Raw genomic sequence first — 20,967 nt, 5'->3', positions numbered from 1 at the left:
GAGAGGCAGCAGCTGTTTGCTTTCCTTGGATTCTTTTTGTGTCCTCTCCAGCATTTCAAGCAGCAATCTTGAGGCTTCAGGAAGCTGCTTTCCATGTAGGATGTGTTGGAATCAGGGTTTCTACACAGTAACTGACTGCAGGGTGGTGATGATACACTAACATACTGCTAATGGCTGGTTATATATATATATGATTACATATTTTCTGACCTGGTTAAACAAATATAGCCTCAGAGATAAAATATTGGGTTTTGAACTTCCCTCAAATGTCATTCTTTAATGTATTTTGTCTCGCCCTCATCCACACAATTTCTGTAAATCCTTTCAACATCAGATGGACTAATTCCTGTAATCCATGGTTGGATTTTAAGCAGCAGTGGTTCATATTACTGCAGTTTAATAGTATACTGGCATATATGTAACTTATAGCATCCCAAAGACAGACTTTATTATTTTGGCACTGCCATTATGTTTTTGGGAGTATTTTACCTCTGTTTTCTAGCAGATATAGTTAATGAGGGGGTAAGTGCCCCATTTTTTTTTTATTTTTTTTTTACTATTAATATACTAGTTTAAAAGGTTATGTTTTCCTGGGAAAAGTGGTCAGATTTCACGAATGAAGGACTCCTCTTAGAACGTGCACATTGATATATAATACAGCATTTTCATTCTGAGGAATGGATTCTTAAGATGCTGCTTCTGTTTTCCGGGGACTATAGCCCTAGAAGCTTTTTGAAACCCCTCACTGAATGTGCTCCGAGTACCCCTATTCTCAAAATGTAGCCTTTTTTATTTTTCAAAGGATTATGGTTTTGATGGACCAAAATATTGTTTTGTATCTTGTAGTCATTGCCAAGTTTTAATAAAAGCAACTTCTGAGTAAAGCCAGAACCTGTGTACTGTGGACTTGTATTTCTCAGGCCGAGGCATGGACCGTGAGTGTTTGGGTTATGAAGTTAGAATTCCTCTTTAACGTGAACTTTGCTTCAGTCTAAAGAGGATTGAACACAATGGTGCTTTTCCTGGCCATCTCCATAGGCTGGCAGAGAACTTTATGTTGATCACTGGCCCCTTTATTCCTTTCGTTGCCTATAGTAGAATACAGCGGCTGGGTAGGCTGAAATGGTTTTATAAATCCAGTTGTAGTCCGAGTCAGACCTCCAGCGTTGCATGGATAGCGGCAGATGGCTGCTTGCTGTAGTTACAGCTTGGGGTCTCTTTGGCTACACCTGGATGCCATAGAGTCATTCAGCCTCCTTCCTTGCAACTGGACTACTTTTCAGTGATTATTGACTTTAAAATTCAAAATTAATTGAAAGGTCTTGGAGATCTAAAAAAGCCCTGATGTGCTTTGGAAAAATGTTTTCATACTGATTTAATTTCCCTAAACATCCCCTCCTAAAAATATTTTAACCAGTTTCCCGGCCATTTGAGGTCAATTATTGAAGGGTATCAGTTGAAGGATCTTTAAAACGTTTATCCTTTTAAAACAAGTGTTTCCTGTTCATGTATAGTGCGAAGGGCTAATCTTACAACAATAAAGAAACAAAAAACGACATGTTAATGAAGATGCGGCTCCGATTCCTCGCCCTAAAGGGTTAAGCGCTCCTGCCAGCTGCAGGTTGCTGGTACAGTGTTGCCACCCTGAAAACCAATTGAGTCGGCGGAGGAGGTGAAAAGTCAGCGCTCTGAGCCAATCAGAGCTCGGGGGCTTGGCCTCCTCTCCCAGGGGCAGTCGCCGCACTTGTTTAAATGGCCAGTATTTGGCGCTGAGCGAATCGAAGCAGAGGAGCAGCCGCGGTGACCTGGAGTTACACCGGGCAACGACTTACAGCTATTTACAGAGGTATTCGGATCTGCGGCGGTTCTGACGAGATGGCTCTGAAGGTCTGCATCGTAGGCTCAGGCAACTGGTAAGCGATGGGGAAGCTGCTATTGTAAATGTCATGATTGTGTCGCCGTGCCAGCTGCCTGCAGCTCGTCTGTGGCTTTATGTGGACATGGCATGTCTTCATGCAGAGCTGCGTTTCTTTTTCTAGATCAGCGCTGGCAGTGGACACTGCCTTCTATTGGCACAGAATCGGGTTATGTCAGGAACACAAGTGGTTAAAAGAGCATGTGATGTGACAAAGTGGACTGAAATGTCTTTTGTTTATTGTTCATTCGGTTCGGATTCTCCCTGCAACGCCGTGTAACGTCCTGTAATATCCGAGCTGTCAGATCTGGCCACAGGTTAACACGCAACACGTGATCACAACTGTTTAGGAGGGGAGGGGAAAACCGTTTCACACTGAAATCCGGTACAATGACATATTCAGCCACTTAGTAATTAAATATCCGGTGCTAATGTATTCAGCCTTCGCCAGACTCGGGTACAATGCTGAATTGGGCTGTTAGAACTAGTGTGGAATACAACTCCTATGATCCACAGAATGCTCCAGGCTCTCGTTACAGGGCTTATCAGGGGTGACCCTGCCCTGGTAAACTTTGATCTAGTTTTTATTGTTGATCCTGATGTCTAGTACTCTGAACAGTTTTCAGTGTGCTTGAGTAAGAACTAAATAGATAAACTCCCCAGCATTGCAAAATGCATTGTAGTCTCTCCACTGTGTGGGCCCTTTAACCGGGGCAGGACTCTGTGGCTACCAAATGCTATTTGCCTCCCCATTTTCTCCTAGCATTGTACAGAACAGGATCTTGTAGCAACATGCTGGCTTATTACACATTTCACGCAGTGATTTCATTTAAGGAGTTTGGATGAAATGTGATTCAGTTTTCTTAATGCATTGCCAAGTTACATTATTATAAGTCAAGGTGCGTATAGTGCCACCATATACCAGATCACTGTACAATGGGGAGAAGTGTGTCTCACAACAATTTAGACTTATAGAAACCAAACGTTAGGAGCCCTGCTCAAACTTACACTCTTTAATGCATATCATAGCTGAGTGGTCCCTTTACATTTTTGTGGGTTTTTTTGGCAAATGCGTTGAGGGATTCTGCAGAATCCCCCCAGTAGATTTGCCCCTTCCGCCACCCCCTTCTATTTTGAATGCAGGAGATGCGTTCTGAACAGTCTCCCTGCATGCAATGTACTTCCAGCGCAGGGTTGGCAAACTCTGCGGACACACAGAACCTAACAGCAGATAAAAAACATTCGGCCCATCGAGTCTGCTGACTGTTTAATATATCAAAACTACAGTTCTTTGCTTTCATCATTCTCTGTCAATGTCTCCCTACCATCAGTGTCCCTGTCTCCTTTATCCCAGTTCCGTTTCTTTTGCCTCTTCTTGTACTTCTTTCTTCGTCCGCTTCTCCCCATGTCTTCCTCCTCCCGGATCACTTCCGCAGAATGGCAGGGCCTCTGGGTACACTTTCTCTCCTCTGTTTGGGGGACCGGGGGAGAGGCTGTATTTGTGGCTCCCCCCTTTGGGAAAGTACTCTGAGAGGCCAGAATAATTAATACGGATCCTTGAAGAAGAGAAGCTTTTCTTGCACATCTTTCTCCGTGAATCTGTCAACATTATTCTAGCCCTTCGGAGTTCTTCCTCCTGTGGAAGTGCTCCAGGAGAAGCAAACATAACCACTTTTTCTTACCCTCTGGAATAATTTTATTGTTCAGAGGTGTTATCACAAGGAAGTGGAAAGGCATTGGGTGAAAGGTTTCTGGATTTTTTTATCGAAATCAAGGGACTAGAATGTGGATGCATGTGAACGAGAGATATTTAGTCGTGCTGTCTCCGTTTCTTAATGCTTAAATATGTAATTATTGTTTATTCCGTGATTTTTTTTCACTTTTCTACATTATATAAAGGATTCCGAAGGGAAAATGTAGTCACACAGTACTTACCACCCACTCACCCCCTTCCAACGCGTTGAATGAACGTGGTCTGTCAGGATGGGGGACTTATGCTCCGGTGTGAAGTCCTAATTCACTTTCCTTGACCACTGGTAATCGTAGCCAGCAGGCATCTGACATAGTGATGGGATGTCCGCCTGTAAAACCAGGTGAACATGCTACACAAGCGAGCTGGACAGGGTTAAGCTCTAAACTGAAACAAATGGTTGGAAGAAAAGTTAATGAATAACTAGGTAATTTTTGGTTTTGTATTTTATAAAATGGATCTGGCCTACTTTTAAACTAGCGTTGGTGTTGTTTTTGGTAGGGTTACCGCATCATTTCTTGTTGGTTGATTGAGAAGCCTTGCACACAAGGATTTAGCACCCACCTGAAACACACACATTCCAGCATTAATGTCATTAAGATGCCACGCAAACAAAAGAGGTCTGACACTTTAAGTTAATTATATTAACTTAATAAGGTGGTGAACGCCAAGGTTTACTTGAAAGAACTTGCAAATCTCTACACTTGCGTAGTCTACAGTTACCCGCAATTTCCCTGTGACCACATCTTGTATAATTCTAAAGGCCACCTTGAAAGGTGGGGGACCGCTGGTAATCCTTGGATCATGGTGTAAAATTAGAGGTCACAGAATGCAGCTATGACAAGGACCAAGTGCTGACTATACACCTACTTTGTGACCCCCTTTCCACTGATTTATCTGGTGGTCTAGAAGGAAAGTGGGTAGATTTGTGCTATGGATCTCTCCTCCAGCTCCCTGCCAGTCCTCACAGTACCGGGGATATGGAGTGACGTCATAACTCTGAGTCTCCGGGGAAAAAGTATGTGCTGATGACTGGACAGGTCCCACCGCTGGACCTTCTCTGAATTAGCTCCCTGTATTGTCCAATCTTGTTGAAAATCGATTGGCGTGGGGACTACCGGGTATAAGAAGCCTCTAAATATTACATTTTTGGCCAGCAACCCTTACCTACATCCGTTTATTTCATGTTGAGACCTTTTCAGTGATGATACCAAAGAGCAGCCTCCGCATGCTATGCTTCAGCTTGATAGCACAGTCAGGAGGAAAGTGGCCTCAGTGCGCTGCTTAATAGATGATCTATACACTAAGGTAACTTCGTTGAGTTCAAATTTGTAGATCAAGAGATATATTAAATGTGTTTCTCCCATCTATGAAGCCATCACAAGGCACCCTATTCAAATAAAATACTGCAATTGAGAGTAATTCATCCGTTTATAGTCCCGCATGAGGTCACAGTGATCTAGAACATGTATACATTTAGAAATGTGCTTTACATTAGATTGTAGATCTGCAGTATTTGGGATGTATAGATTTATGGGATGGGATGGGATGGGACCAGTGATTAGTCACTTATATGTTGCCCATACTGCAGGGCAGCATTTTATCTGGGCTGGTCAGCAATATATAAAAATGGATGTGTCCTGGAAAACATGGCTGATGAGGTCACCCTAGAGCAGGATCTCCATGTCTGCTGCTGGCGGAAGTTCTCAGTTATGGAAATCACCATGAGGTGCAACAAGGCATAAGGTGTTTATGGGTCTGTTGGGGTTACTACAGCTTCTAAGATATTTGAATTGCCTTCTTGGCTCTACATGTCTGTCCTAACAAAAGCCTTCCATCTAATGGATTTAATGACATTATCGCTGACCACTTTGTGCTATGTGCTAATTTCATTATTACTGTTTTCTGTCACTTCTTTGTTCCCGTTCTTAAAGGGCGGTCAAGACAACAAGCTACATTCCTTGTATTTCTGCAGTCTGAGCAGGTTTTTAGTACCCAGGGTTCTGCGCATGTGCTCCAGTGATTTTCGTCCCCCCGGCTGATTTAATTAATGAACCCAAAGGTTCTTCATCTGCATCTTCAGCCTGGGGTTATGTTAACAAACACATTGTGTGTGTGCTTGGAAAAAAAGTACTGTGGACACCTTTAACAACAGATTAGGACCCATTTTAAAGAAGCCTTGGGCCCCATCCCCCCATATTACCCCCTACCACCCCCGCCAAGAGTTTGTATGTGAAATTCTCTGCCGGGTACAAGGAGGCTGAGGGTAGTGGGCTTCCATATAGAATAAATACATAAAAGTTTTGGGGGGTTATCAGGCAAGTCGTCTACATAGTAAGATCATTTAAGAAGGGCCCTCCGTACCTCTTGTTTCCATACATCAGATTATGTTATACACTTCTTGTTATGTTCTACATTGTAGAATATAATGGCGCTATATAAACAATAAATAATAATCCAGTAGTATTTGGAGTGAACTACTAGAAAGAACCTGGTTACATGCGTGACCGTAAATAAATACGATCTGGTTTGGGGTTCATTAGCATTCTGGATATTTCACATAATTCTTTCTTCTTTTTGAGTACAATCATATGCTTTCTGTTCCCCTAAAGAATATCATATTACCATAGAATGTACTCTATTTTCCTCCTTCTGAATTTAAGCAAGAAATCTATCATCGGCAGAGCCACAGTTTGTCTATCTGTGTCTATCCGTGATTCTGTCACAAAAACAATAACGCAGCTGTATTTGCAACAATGCATGGACTTCATGCACGGCACATGGGACGACGGCTCAGGCTAGTACGGGCCCTTTGTGTCTGTGTCCAATGTCCGGCTGTGACGGCAAGGCAGGTAAATCTCACTGGCAAAAACCGTATGTAAGTCTTCCTGCTCTTCTGCTTCAAGTAACAAGCTTGGCGCACATTGCCAGATACCCTACTGACTATACGAATAAGCCACATAGAAAAACCAAAATGGTGGGAGTTCCTCACTAGAGTTCAACCCGTGTGAGGATAATATGGAATGCACTGGAGTTATCTGCTGGGGTCCGCAAGAGGACTGAGGATCTTTCTCAGTTACGGATTTAGTTTTTTTAAATAATTTTTCCCCCCTTAGCATGATGTAAGCTCAGTGTTTTACTCCGTTGAAGGATTATGTCATCACTGGCTTCACTTCCCCTCATTTATGTTTCCTCAGGGGATCAGCGATTGCAAAGATTGTGGGCAGCAACGCGGCACAACTCCCCCAGTTCGACAATGTGGTGAAGATGTGGGTATTTGAGGAAACGGTCTCAGGAAGGAAACTAACAGAAATCATCAATACAGATCATGAGAACGTCAAGTACCTTCCAGGCCACAAGCTCCCCGATAACGTGGTAAGCGTGCCGACCAACAACGCAAGGCCATACCTTGCCAGGTGACAGCCCCGGGGGATATTAACGGTTTGTGTCCAAACTTGGCACAACAAATAAATAAGCAACCACATGATTTGAAAATAGTCTTCCATTTTTTTACACACCCCCCCCCCATAGGGCTATTGGCCAGGGGGAGCACTGGGACAAGTTATTTGCCATTGTTTGCCCTACCCTTGAAACAGCCCTTACTCTATCAGCCTGTAACCAGCTTAACGCTGACTGAACATCATTAAAATAATTGTTCAGCAACAGTTGGAAAGCTGCCTGTTACCCAACCCTGCGCCGAACGCACGCACTGGCAAAGTTTTATTTGTGAGAAATTATCCTGAAAAGCTTGAAAATTCAAGATGGGGGCCTCCTTGGGTTACATAATAATAATGCCTTTCACCAAACTAAACCATCCGTTTTATTCCCACGCAAATGGTCTCTTCACGTTCCCAGCAGTGGATTTCAAGGCAGTCTGAGGGATTATCAAAACCAACAGGAATGTAAAGTGACCTCTGACCTCACTATATAGAGACAACTAGTCTATCAGAAAGCTCTATAAGTTTACTTTAAGTCCACACAACTGAGCCAGGCCGTGAATGCATGAATGGAGTGATGGAACTAGAGCTGTTTGGCGGCTGGTACAAAGAATCCCCCAAAAAAAGATTCTCACAAAAAATGAATTTTAGAAGTTTGGGTGTAGAGATCGCATTACCCGGTCACTTTACTATAGCGTGATATTGGGTGCTATCAATGTAATAATAAATATTATTATATGCCTTCTTGCCACCTGGATTTTGAGATTAGCCCGCCACTACATCAGAGTACCCCAAGCTAGCGGGCTAATCAATGAATGGCCATATAGTGCGACGGAATCTCCAATATTTATGCCTTAGATAGCAGTTTTTGGAATGGTGTTCGCTGGGTTTGTGCTGAATTATTGCTTTGTTTTGTATACTTATTGGTTATTATTATTCTAGCAGCAACCCAGGAATCTGATGTGTATGCCTTTTAATGCTTCTTAGGTTGTGCGCTCCCCTTTCTGGCTGAGGTCAAATCTAATTTTTTTGGTTCTGGTTTTTAATAGTAATTTCTATCACGTTATAATGAGAGGATTGGGCATTTAAACTATGAGTTCCACACAAGTAGTCATGCTTCCACTTATACGATCGCATACGCATTGTTACGTTGATCGATTCCTGGCAGAAAGGAGAATGACTGGCCCTGTAAATGTCCTCTGTGACCTCAGGTAGCTGTCCCGGATTTGCTTGAAGCTTCAGCTGGAGCAGATATCCTGGTCTTTGTCGTTCCCCATCAGTTCATCGGCAAACTATGCGAGCAACTCAAGTCAAACATGAAGAAAGGAGCTTTCGGAGTGTCTCTTATAAAGGTGAGAACGTCGTTCTGCAAAGCATATTACTGGTAACGGCCCCTTGATAGGACACCGATGTTTAAAAATGTGCAATTAATAGTCTGACTGCCAAAAGCTTGTTATTAGAAGTTATTCCAAACTCAGCATAGCCGAAGCTCTGTGTCTTGTTCAGCATGGAGCTGGTTTCAGGCTGGACCAGCTTGGATCTCTAGCTGTTTACCCGGCGCTAGAGCTGATTGCCGGCGCATGTTGGCAAAGTTCCAGCCTTGGGTGGGGATCAGGCTAAGCGTTATGCGAAGTTTGCATAAGGGCTGAGCACAAAATCTAAGAATAGAATTTAGACGTAGCATGTTGCCCTGATTTTGAATAAATAGTATTTGCATTATAATAAATGAATAAATAATAATATTTAGGGAATAGAGGATTCTTATAGTGTGTAGCAATAACCAGATGAATCTGTCCCTCCCAGGGAGTAGACGAGGGGCCGGATGGACTGCGTCTCATCTCCGATATCATTCGGGAAAAGCTTGGTATTGAAATGAGCGTCCTGATGGGAGCAAACATTGCCAATGAAGTGGCTGCCGGGAAATTCTGCGAAACGACCATTGGTAAGAGGTTATATTACGGCACCGCTAACGTGCGCCATGAGCATAACCAGAATGACACCTGTGATGTCCGTCTCACCGATCTCCTAATGTCATACTATTAGGCTGTAAGAACAAAATGCAGGGCAAAATCCTGAAGGAATTATTCCAGACGCCGGATTTCCGTATAACCGTGGTGGAGGAGTCAGACACGGTGGAATTATGTGGAGCGTTAAAGGTGAGAATGATCATGTAATCACTATGCATTGCTAGCGAAAAATATTTTTTATTGCTGCTGTTCCACCTACTCTGCTGAATTGAATGCTTTAAAAAAAGGATTTTTTTTGTTGAACAGGGTCTTTAATGTTTTGCTTGTTTGTGAATTTGCCATGTTCTGGTGTTGCTCTGAGCAGCATTGATGTAAGCAGAGATTTGCAGCCCTCCGATATTACATCATAAACTATGATTGTTTTACAAAAGCTGCATGTCTGGATTAAATGAGTAGAATTTTCTGCACACCGTCCCTTAATGATATTAACATAAAAAAAAGTTTCAAAAAAGTTGGGGTGAACCTTTCACTAGAATAAAAAATGTGTAGAGTACGTTTAATAAATAATAATTTAATTTAGTAAACTAACTAAACGTTACAGTATTGTTTTAAAAACTCTTATATCCTCTCTACCTTTGGAAATAATTATATGGCAGAATGCCATCTTGGGGAACATTGTCCTTACCGGTGAGTATCTGGGTGACCACGACCTGTAGAATCCATAATTCCATTCAAAAATGCCCAAAGCCAATCTCAAATTTTGCAAACCTTAATTGTCACTGGAGACCCTTTCTGAGAACAGGTACGTCGACATTCGAAACAGAACAGTTTGCTAGCTTCTAACGTGTGGTTTAGCTACTCAGGTTACTTGTTTTTGTTGCAGTCTGGGTCACGCGTGACTTGTGTTTCCATAAACAGAGCCAGGAGGACTTTTGTCACTTTTTTGCTTACTGTAAGAATTCTGAACTGGTGGTTTGTTGACGTTCTTTACACGCAGGGGTCAGAGTGCTTCCTATCCTGTGCTGATGAGATCAAACACATTTAAAATAGTTGTAGAACACGCAAGCTACTGCAGTACCCAACAAATCTAAAAGAGGGAGCCGCTGCAACAGTGGGCAAGAAATACGTGCCTTGTGTCCTTACTTGCATGTCTCCAACACGGACAATCAGAGTAGGGTTGTTCTTAGGCATACACATATTGCCAAAACTGTTTTATTTTGCTTGACATGGAAACATGGAATTTGATGGCCCATTTTTCTTGATATAAAGACTAAAACCTTTATCAGTCCTTGGTCTCATCTTAGATTCAGGATGACTATATGCCTAGGGTGGCAGGTCCAGTGGGGCAGCGGCAAGTTCCTCTGCCGGAAAACCCAGGTTCTGATCTCCCCAACCAGCCCATTGAAATTAGAGAGTCAGTGTCAAGTCAGCATAGGGTTCATTAAGGCACAGAGCGCTAAGCTATGACATCATACCCCAGCGCTCCTCTGTCAGGACGGCGGGCTTGGAGGGAGTGATGCGGCCCTGGGTCAGGCCTCGGGCAGCTCCCAAGGTAAATATATCTCTGGGTAGACCAATAGGTGCTATCAGATAGATAGAGGATAGTAGTGATTGTATTCCTAAACAGCAGGGGTTTTGTCAGCCCCTGGAAGATTTTAGCTGCAAAGCAAGGATGTGCAAATTAGATCTGTTGACTTTGGCTCAAGGTTACTTTTTTTCCCGCTTGTCCTTGTTTTTGTTGGCTCTGGAATAGTTTGATTATGTAGTTAATGTTTAGACAGATTGTTAATCTTCAGTGTTCTTACTTGCTGGATTATTTTCACATTATTACTGTTTTCTCTGAGCTTTCTGTGTGTTTTCTGTGCGATTGCTGCGCACAGCTGAATTCTGAACATGATTGCAGATAATATTCTTGTAAATACTGTAGAGCGTTAAAGTATTAGCCGACTTTAATACAGTAGAAGAACTTGTCTACATATCCTTGCACCCGCTCACTAATTTTAAATATATACTGCTGATCTGGGTGGCATGCGCGAAACAGACATCATTATCAAAAATATTTATTTTAAAATTATTTCTACATTCCTGACCCGTTCTGGCCACCTGGCTAAGCAGACAAATGCCCAATGGGCTGGTGGAAGTTGGGTGTCCATCAGCTATCTATATTGCTGTTTGTGTGTCCATCCTAGCCACGGGCTCGATACATGTGGCTGCACACTCATACTCACACAGTGTGATGTTTATCGGCCGCTGGCCTTAAAGTACCAGGGTCAGTTTATTTCCCCAGTCCAGCCCTCTTTGCGTTCATAGCGGAAAAGCTCCAAAATTATCTTTTATGTTGCATTAATGTATTTTTTTCCCTTTTTAATATTTCATGTCCCAAAATCTGGATTTTTGAAGAGGCATTTACTTTTTGTTTGTGGCCAGCAGTTTAGAGCTTGTGTGTGTGTCCTGTGCTACATCAATGGCTTTTTGCCCCATTTTTACAAAGCTGGACCAACAAAGGGGTAACCGGCACCTTTGTTCTAAATTGGTATTGTCCGCTCATCAAGAGGAGTGGTTTTAACTGTTCCTATGTGTAGATTCAATAAATTTGAAAAGAACAAATTTAGATACTTCTGGACTCATACACTTTTGAGTGTATTTAGTGCAATTTGTGTTTTCAACATATTAGGGATAAAGTACATCTCTCAGTTAAGCAAAAGGTTGGTAGGATGGTTTGTGGCAGCTATAGATAATCAGGTAATGTCAACACTAAAAAGATACCAACGTCTGCCTGATCACAGTAAGCGGTTTGCTGATAACGCCTGAAATACTAGGAAGATAAGAATTGAAAGCTTAGCCAAACAGAGAATGTTAATGCAAGAATACCCCACTGATAAACATATGATTTATGATGGTGGTATGACCCAAAGTCTTTAAATGATTTTAATTACTCTTTCTACATGATGTACGCATGATGTATGTGCCTGTAAATGTAACTTCAGGACACTAGCTTATTGCCCATATACTATTTTCTAACATTAAATAATACATTAGTATTTTTTATTTAAATGACTATTACAAAATGCAAAAATGATATGTTAAAGTTTACCTGATGCCATAAAAAATATCCTAGGCCTGCAGGACTTGGGTCTCAATTGATTTTTTGTGTGATTACAGTATGATGGGTGTAAAAACAGACAGTAACTGATACTAATGATTTCCAGTTGGTACTAATTTAACACAAAAAGCCACCTTAATGTCGGCAGGTAAACCAATAAAATAGGTTATTTCCTTCCCGCGGAAGTCAGAAAAGTACATAGCCAGCTGTGTACACGCAGGTATCCCGATAAACTGGCCAGGAACTCTCAGGGTTTGACGGTTTTGCCCCATGCTCAGGGTGAAGGGCCAAAATGGACATTCTGGAGCTGAATCATTCCTATTCTACACTGATCTGATCAACTGGTGCTTTTGCTACCATCACTGTTTGAATGCAGGTGACTCGATTAAGTGTCTCTTTAAATAATGGCAAGTCAAGATTTCCATGAGGACCGTTATTGGAGCCATTTGGCCGGCCACCACATTAAATCTTCACAATGGGCTATTATTTATCCACGATTTAGAAAGTTCTCAGGTATGATCCCACAGCTGGAGTAATTTGAGGACAGTTTTCTAAACGGTTAAATGGATTTAATGAAAAAAATGAGAAAAGTTAGGTTGTCCTGCATAGAACACTACAGATGAATCGTACGGTCTGTTCCCTACTGTGTTTGCTAAGTAATTATGAAACAATAATTAGTTAATGCATCATCGGATGATTTGCTCGAAGTAAAATTTGCAAAACACATTTATTATTTACAAGACGCTGCAGGTTGAACATTATGGCCAAACAGAATTTTTTTTTAGGGGAATGTTCATAAAATGTAAAAGCATTTTTTTTCGCCATGTGTGGGAGATGTGAGATCAAGGAGACAGTTTACAAAAGGAATTGTGAATTATCATTGAGCTATAATGATATGTACTAACAGAATTACCAACCTTTATAAATTCTTCTTTTATGGATGCCTTACCACCACTAGGCTCTTTAATACACGAGCTTCAACGCTGTTTATGGAAAGCTTCGTTCCTTTTCATTATAAGACTAACTTTTTTAGTGGCTTTTGCATTCTGGCAAACATTCTGGGATATACTTTGGTGTGGGCACAGTTTTGGACTCCTTTTAAGTTACCAGTTATAGCGTGGAGATCTGTACCTACCCAGCACAGCCTACATAGCATGCTATATGTGGTGCAAAGATAGGGACAATGGCAATGAAGTCGGTGGTGGCTGGGTCACTGCCCTTAGTCAAGAGTAGAAGATGTCCACAACTGAGAACACTCCAGCCAGGAGAGTGTGAGTGAAGCGCCACTTCTCCAGTTCTTCAAGTCACAGTGCAAAATCTGAGGGTCATCCCCAGGTTGTGTGACCCTGAGAATGTGCTCATTCCATTAGACCAAAAGAATGGTGTAAAAACCCTAAGACTCTGGGATTTTCTTCATCTTCCTGTGTGGTCACCATGGCCAAGACACATAGCCATGTTGAAGAAACTGTCTCTTGGGCTATGCTTTTGAGCTGGATAGTGGTGAATAGTCAGAAATATTATTTGTGATTCTTTATGAGTTCTAGAAAGCATATCATACATACACAAAAACACAACACTTTATGGAAGAAAGGCTACAGCTTATTTAAGGGTATTTGGGGTGGGGTATAACCGAATCATTAAATTAAATAATTTAATAAAACTGAGATGATACTAGGTAGCCCCACCATACCAGTCAGCTCTCTCAAATTCTACTTAACCACAAGTTTGTCCTCCTCCACGAGTGATCCTGCTGTCATTCATGGTGTATATGTTTGTATTGCAGGCCCAAATGTATATTTCTTCTCTCCCTTTTTTAGAATATTGTTGCAGTTGGAGCAGGCTTCTGTGATGGCCTTGGTTTTGGTGATAACACAAAAGCTGCAGTTATTCGCTTGGGTCTGATGGAAATGATCGCCTTTACCAAGCTGTTTTGTGCAGGACCAGTCACATCCGCCACCTTTCTAGAGAGCTGTGGAGTGGCCGACCTCATTACTACATGTTATGGTGGCAGAAACCGGAAGGTGGGGGAAGCATTCGCCAAGACGGGAAAAGTAAGTATTTATTTACATTTAATGAAACTAATTTCACAAAGCTGCTAGCAGCCATGATTTTATTTTGTGTTTAGATCGGCAAGAACAGTTAAATTCAAAATTAAAAAAAATCTTAAATATTATAAATAAATTGAAATTTGTAATCTTGTTATGAAATGGTCTCATTGCCCTGTCTCTGTCAATGACATCTTTATTTTATTGTTTTAAGACATATTGTGAAATGATCAGCTAACGGGTTGAAAGAGGAGAAAGTTCAAGAACTTTTTCGAAATAAGAATTTTCTCTTCTAATTGTTCTTACCCCTTTACACATTCAAGTTTGGTTCTTTGTTCCAAGGGGGAGAAACGCCGATTACAGTTTTCCATAGTATAATAAAAAAATGCTAATTCTATATTTGACGACGTTTTATGTCGGCTTTTAATATTGAACTGAAAGCACATGTCTTTTTTTCTAGTCCATAGAGCAGCTGGAGAAGGAGATGCTGAATGGACAAAAGCTGCAGGGACCACAGACTTCAGCAGAACTGAACCACATTCTCAAGAGCAAGAACATAGTGGAGAAGTGAGTATTAAACTAGTCCAAGAAAGGCTGCACAGGTCACGCATATCTCTTGCATTGTTAGAACTGTATAAATTGCTCATTATTGTGTAGAACACATCAATTGTCTTCACATCAAAATGCACCTCCTGATGAAGCCTTATGGTGAAACGTGTGGAGTACTTGTTGAGATCTACATGGCTTCTTCTCATAGGTTATTGTTTTAGCATTAAAGCACATTGTAGTTTTGCAGGTTTGAACTTGAGTTCTGACAATATGTTCTTCATTGGTCTATATTTGCCATTAGGCTATGCAGTTTCAAGCTTGATTGGGGAACACTGTACATTTCCATGTATTTTTCTTTTTTTGCTCAAAAAATGTCCCTGGAAGTTCTACACATCATACCCTGTACCATTCCTCTGACAATACCCTCTACTGCAGACCTGGGCAAAGCACGGCCTGCGGGCCACATCCGGCCCGCTGAATAGCTCGGACCGGCCCGCAAAGAGTGTCCTGGTGACTCACCAATGAGTCCGGTGTCCCCCCCCGCCCCGGTCACTTACCTTAAACTCCTGTGTTGGAAGCGTTTGTCTCGGGTGCCGGCGCTTTACGCTGGGCGCCGGCATATGACGTCAGACGCCGGCGATCAGCAGTGAAGCGCCGGCACCCGAGACAAACGCCTCACGCTTCCAACACAGGAGTTTAAGGTAAGTGACCGGGGCGGGGGGGGAGATCCTGAGAAGGGGGGGTTAGGGAGTTAGAGGGGAGATACTGAGAAGGGGGGGTTAGGGAGTTAGAGGGGAGATACTGAGAAGGGGGGTTAGGGAGGGAGGTCTTACTGTGTGTGTGTGTCTTACTGTGTTTGTGTGTGTGTGTCTTACTGTGTGTGTGTGTATCTTACTGTGTCTGTGTGTGTCTCACTGTGTCTGTCTCACTGTGTCTGTGTGTCTTACTGTGTCTGTGTGTGTCTCACTGTGTCTGTGTGTGTCTTACTGTGTCTGTGTGTGTCTTACTGTGTCTGTGTGTGTCTCACTGTGTCTGTGTGTGTCTTACTGTGTCTGTGTGTGTCTTACTGTGTCTGTGTGTGTCTCACTGTGTCTGTGTGTGTCTTACTGTGTCTGTGTGTGTCTCACTGTGTCTGTCTTACTGTGTCTGTGTGTGTCTCACTGTGTCTGTGTGTATCTTACTGTGTCTGTGTGTGTCTCACTGTGTCTGTGTGTGTCTCACTGTGTCTGTGTGTGTCTCACTGTGTCTGTGTGTGTCTTACTGTGTCTGTGTGTGTCTCACTGTGTCTGTGTGTGTCTTACTGTGTCAGTGTGTGTCTTACTGTGTCTGTGTGTGTCTTACTGTGTCTGTGTGTGTCTTACTGCGTGTGTCTTACTGTGTTCATAGCTTATTCAGTTATTGTAATAAATATTTTAGCCCATTTTTTAGCTCAAAATATTTTTTCCTTTTTTTTCTCCTCTAAAATCTAGGTGCGTCTTATCAGCAGGTGCGTCTTATAGAGCGAAAAATACGGTATGCACTCCGAAGCCTTGTTCATTTTGTTCACTTCTGTGCTGTGCTAATAGTTATTCAGGCCTTACTTATTCAAGCACCTCTACCAATGACGTAGGCTTGAATAACTTTATTAAACAGCACATAAGTTAACAAAATGGACAAGGCTTCGGAGTTTGTAGTTTGTAGAGGTCTGGCCCTCTAAAACCATTCCAATTTCTCATGTGGCCCCATGGGAAAATTAATTGCCCACCCCTGCTCTACTGTCTTCTTATCAGACAAAGGGCTTTCTTTAGTCAGGCATGTGATATACTGGGCGACTTTCTCTTCTCAAACACGGCAATGAGCTGATTTTTTGTGGCAGTGCTAGTGAAGTATTGTTTCCTTTTTCCCCTCTGTAGACTTTCATAAGACACTCTGTCCGGCTGGAGAATTTTGCATTCTGTCTATTCTATTTTTTTGGCTCTAGGTAGTATCATATGGAGCTAGTGTGTGGATTGGGCTAAAATAACACAGCATATAATATATTTGAATATGATATTTTTGAAAACTTATTTTAATGTGATGGTTATAATAAAACAATTGTGTAGTTCCCCTTTGGTGTGTTTACCTTATAAAGTCAGAGATCAGTTCTCTGGTATGTTATGTTATAGAGGTAACCCATGAGCTTACCTGGGAACGCTCCAGGTGTCGTCCGGAGACTCCGGGTGAAGCGTCGCCTCTCCGAGTCACCTCCAACCACAGCGTTTTCCAGTATGTCGCTGGTGATGTGACCTCAGGCAGCTTCATTACTTGGAGACCATTAGGTATAAATGGTTAGTTGGTTTATGGCTCAGAATTTTTAAAATGAATCGTATAAAAAAAAAAAAAAAAGATGAACGCCGTTGCTGAGATAAAGAGTCACGCGTTAACATTATGGGCAGTTTCAATACAGACTTAAAAACGTGGGAAAAGTGCACATTATAGCATAATGAAAATGGGTTCGGGAAAGTTTCTATGGATCATAAAAGAAGTTTAATGATGGTGCATGACATATATAATTTTTAGAAGAGGAGGTACTTACCACTAGACCATTTAGCAGTGATTGTACTATATGTTCTGTTTTCCCAACTGTACCGTTTTACTGCCAGGACTCTCGGAGAGGTACATTAAATTAGCAGCTGTCTGGAGAAGTCCCCGTGGTTGTTCCCGAATCCAGATAGTCTGCCCTTGTGCTGCACTCAGGGAATCGCTGCTCTATGCTAACTGATGCTAAATTTGATAGCAGCAGGGAACTTGTAATTGTGACTTTCTTAGACAGGACTTGGGGCTATTGTGAGTCTTAATTTGATGCTGTGAATTAATCAATGTGACTTGCTGTATATTGCTGTCACTGTACCCTTCAGACTTTTTCTGTGATTGAGTCTGCTGTTGTCGGTGTATATGCTTATAAATGATTCTAATGATATATATATCACGGCGACTAGTATTTCACTAGCCATACTGAGTTAAAGAAGAACTCCCACTGTTTTATGCTTCATGTGGCATATTCATATCGTCTGGAGGTTACCTAGCATTGTGTGTAAAGTATCCTGACAAATAACAATATTATGTGGCTTTAGTAGGACGATTGATGCCATTTGGATAGTTGCCATCATTTGAAAAACATTCCAGGGACACTTTGCAGCACAGCTTGAAAATTCACCACACCCACTGCTTCAAAGCTCCACCCACTCTGCACAACCTGCATAATTTGCCCCACCCAGTTATTATGGCACATATTATATCACCAACACTACAATACATGCAGCACAGGATCTTTATCAGGCAGGATACACGACTCCTTTAGGTGGGTCGGGTATCCATGGCGACGCTGTCTGTACAATTACAAATATAGTAAGACCTATAGTAAGCAGATGTGCTTCAGAGAGCTGCGTCTATACCATACAACAGATGTTAATTCACAAAAATAGTTATATTGGGGAATGAAAATAGGAAATAAATAGGTATAGAAGGTGAAATAACAGAATGGAAACACACGCTTATTTTAACACCCCACAGTCTAACATTGTACACTATCACACATACATACTGTGAGCTGAGATCATAAGTCTTAGGGATGGAAATAACACACAAAGTTGTATTGCTGTAGACGTTACAGTCCTTTTTTATTGAAAAGTCTGGCAAACAAAACATAAATGTAAAACAAACAAAAGAAAAGCCTTGCTCTCTGAGCACTGACTAACAGTTCAAGCTGACTAAAGATGGACGGCTCACCCGCTGCCAACAAAAACAAAATGTAGCGCAGACCTTTTCTTCTCAAGAAATATTCCTGTCTTACTCACTGCTTGTGCTTGTGTCCCCTCCACTGGATCCCTCACATAAAATTGTAGCTGTCTCCCTTGTACTTATTGCCAACAGGTGATGACCCACCTGGGACACCTGGAACACCCGGACTGGACTCCACACCTCCTCGAAGTAAACTGTGGAGTGGAGCCCCGGCCCTCCCTTCTCTCCAAAATGCTTCACCCCAGGGACCCAAACTAAACCACAACATGTCTCTATTCTGCCTGCCACAAAATATTCTCCCTGGGGTTATCACACACACACCGCCCTGCAATATGTTCCATGAAACATACACCCCAGCCACCACCATGCCCCTCTCGCTGTCACTATACATATGCACAGTCACGCTTGCACTTACACACAAACATATTGCTCTCACTTGCCCTAGCTTACACACACTTTTAAATTACAAACAGACTCTCTCCCCTTTCTCATTATCCCCCTTTTCTTTATCTCGTTTCTCTGTATCACTCCTTCTTTATCTCTATCTCTTATTTGATACTAAGACCGTTCCTTGTTGCTGGGGTGCAGTGCACCCCTCACACCCACCTTAGTGCGGCCCTACGGACTCCCGCAACTGCAAGTTGGAAAATATATACCATATTTACATGTTCTAGTGCCATGTTCTGATCTCCAAGAAGCATCCAGTTCATGATCCTTAGCTACTACCATTATTCTGTGAGTGTACTGGTATTTTCCATGCTTATAGGAAATGACGGTCTGGACTGCACAATTATCCTGCCGATACATGAATGAATCTTAAGGGTTCTGTGTAGAAATGGTCACAAAAACTGCCACGATTTGTGCTCTATAATAGCTTAAATTGATTTGTCTGGTTTTTTTTTTCTATCACAGGTTTCCGCTCTTCACCGCTGTTTATCAGATCTGCTACGAGGGAAAGCCAGTGACAGAATTCATTACATGCCTCCAGAACCACCCTGAACACATGTAAAAAGACACCACAAATTCAGCCACATCGTTACTTGGTCCCTGTTCCTCCCCTCCCCCTTCCGTTCTTTTATCTTTAAGGTAATCTTCGCAATGCAAACTAATAGATAAAAAAAAGGGAATTTTCCTGTGTTTGGCGGCACCTTCTTTCAGACATCATCCACATATGCAAAATAATATTTGCCCATCCCCAATGTATGAACCTGTTTTAGAAACTGGTTCCCTTTCCGAACACACAACAACAAATATATTTTACTATATACAACAGGTATACCACGTACCAAAGTATAGTTATATCAAACACCCTTTGGTTTGGAATAGTGATCAGGCATACTTAACAAGAGTATCCATGGGTTATTTGTTGATGGATAATAAAGGAGGGCAGTTAGGTTGAGCAGGACACTTTTACCCCTCACTTTGGTATTTGGTTTGAAGAGTTTACATTAGGTTTCTGATAAGACTTTTTATTAAAGGTTTATAGTACGTGTTATGTCCTGCACACACGCAGAGAATCACTCTTTGTGCTCTAACAGGACCAGAAAGAATGTTTTTTTTTTTATTAAAGAAAGATTAAAAAGCAATAATTAGAATATGCTTTTGTGTTTTAGTGTTCTTATGTATTAAAACAAAACACAATCTATAGAACGAGCCTTACAATGATTTGTAGTTCCTCATCACCGTGGAAAAATATTTTAAATGTATTTTGTCACATGTGTGATCTCGTAAAACATAAGAAACGCACGGAAGCCATTGAGAGCTGCCCATGTTCCAGTGGGACATATCCGGTGCTTTATGTTTAACCTGGATGCTTAATACAGGATCTAACCTGTATAACGCATAACATGACTGATTAAAAAAACAAAACATGTAATTTATGTAAACAATAAAAATGTCCTTGTGTGAATTTATACAGTAGTTGCATCTGATACTCAACCCACTAGAGATGAGTGTTTGTACAGCTCTTTCTGGAATGGAAGTTGTTAAAGAGCAAATGATGAAGGCTAAACTTGAAATTCTGGAAACTATGTGCATGAATGAGAGCATTTCTGACATCAGCTCGGACATATGCTGTTCTCGTGCTCATACGGCATGGTAAGAAGTGTAGCTGATATACTGTTTTGTGCCTAGGCCTTTCAGGCATTTACTAGGCTATCTCGTTCTGTATGAAGAGCTTAACTTCTGATGGGCTTGTGACAGACCTTAGCCTGTTATAAACCCTGGCAGCAGACCACAGACAGCTTTCACAGCCTGCTGCCTATACTTAATTTACTCTGCAGAATGCATTCTATAATCTAGAAAGGCGTAATTCCCAGGTACAGCCCTGGCATTTTTAGCTTTTTGAATGATCTCACAGGAGGTGATCATTTGGTAGGAACAATACTCCTGCAGTGCTTTATTACAACCGAGGTCAGGTCATTCGCGACAACATGCACAGAA

General features: G+C 41.8%; 1 protein-coding gene across 1 annotated transcript; it reads left to right on the top strand.

Annotated features, from left to right (window-relative positions):
- The first annotated feature begins 1,875 nt into the window (after nt 1-1,875).
- LOC149286517 (glycerol-3-phosphate dehydrogenase [NAD(+)], cytoplasmic-like) lies at nt 1,876-19,534 on the top strand. The gene is made up of 8 exons (XM_089493989.1): nt 1,876-1,913; nt 6,863-7,040; nt 8,314-8,454; nt 8,906-9,044; nt 9,146-9,258; nt 13,990-14,223; nt 14,678-14,784; nt 19,438-19,534. Exons 1-8 carry the CDS (start codon nt 1,876-1,878, stop codon nt 19,532-19,534), a joined length of 1,047 nt encoding a protein of 348 aa, XP_089350115.1.
- Nucleotides 19,535-20,967: the final 1,433 nt, after the last annotated feature.

Source organism: Sceloporus occidentalis, unplaced genomic scaffold (genome assembly GCF_023333645.1).
Source record: "Sceloporus occidentalis isolate IW3139 unplaced genomic scaffold, rSceOcc1.0.p SCAF_68, whole genome shotgun sequence".
Lineage (NCBI taxonomy): Eukaryota > Metazoa > Chordata > Lepidosauria > Squamata > Phrynosomatidae > Sceloporus > Sceloporus occidentalis.
Note: the sequence above shows the minus strand (reverse complement) of the source record. Positions and strands in the feature narration are given on the sequence as shown.

Excerpts from the sequence above, each read along its gene's own strand:
- LOC149286517 (XM_089493989.1), top strand. The coding sequence starts at position 1,876 with ATGGCTCTGAAGGTCTGCATCGTAGGCTCAGGCAACTG. Across the intron at positions 7,041-8,313 it reads ACAAGCTCCCCGATAACGTG|GTAGCTGTCCCGGATTTGCT; the intron begins GTAAGCGTGCCG and ends CTGTGACCTCAG. Across the intron at positions 14,785-19,437 it reads AGCAAGAACATAGTGGAGAA|GTTTCCGCTCTTCACCGCTG; the intron begins GTGAGTATTAAA and ends TTTCTATCACAG.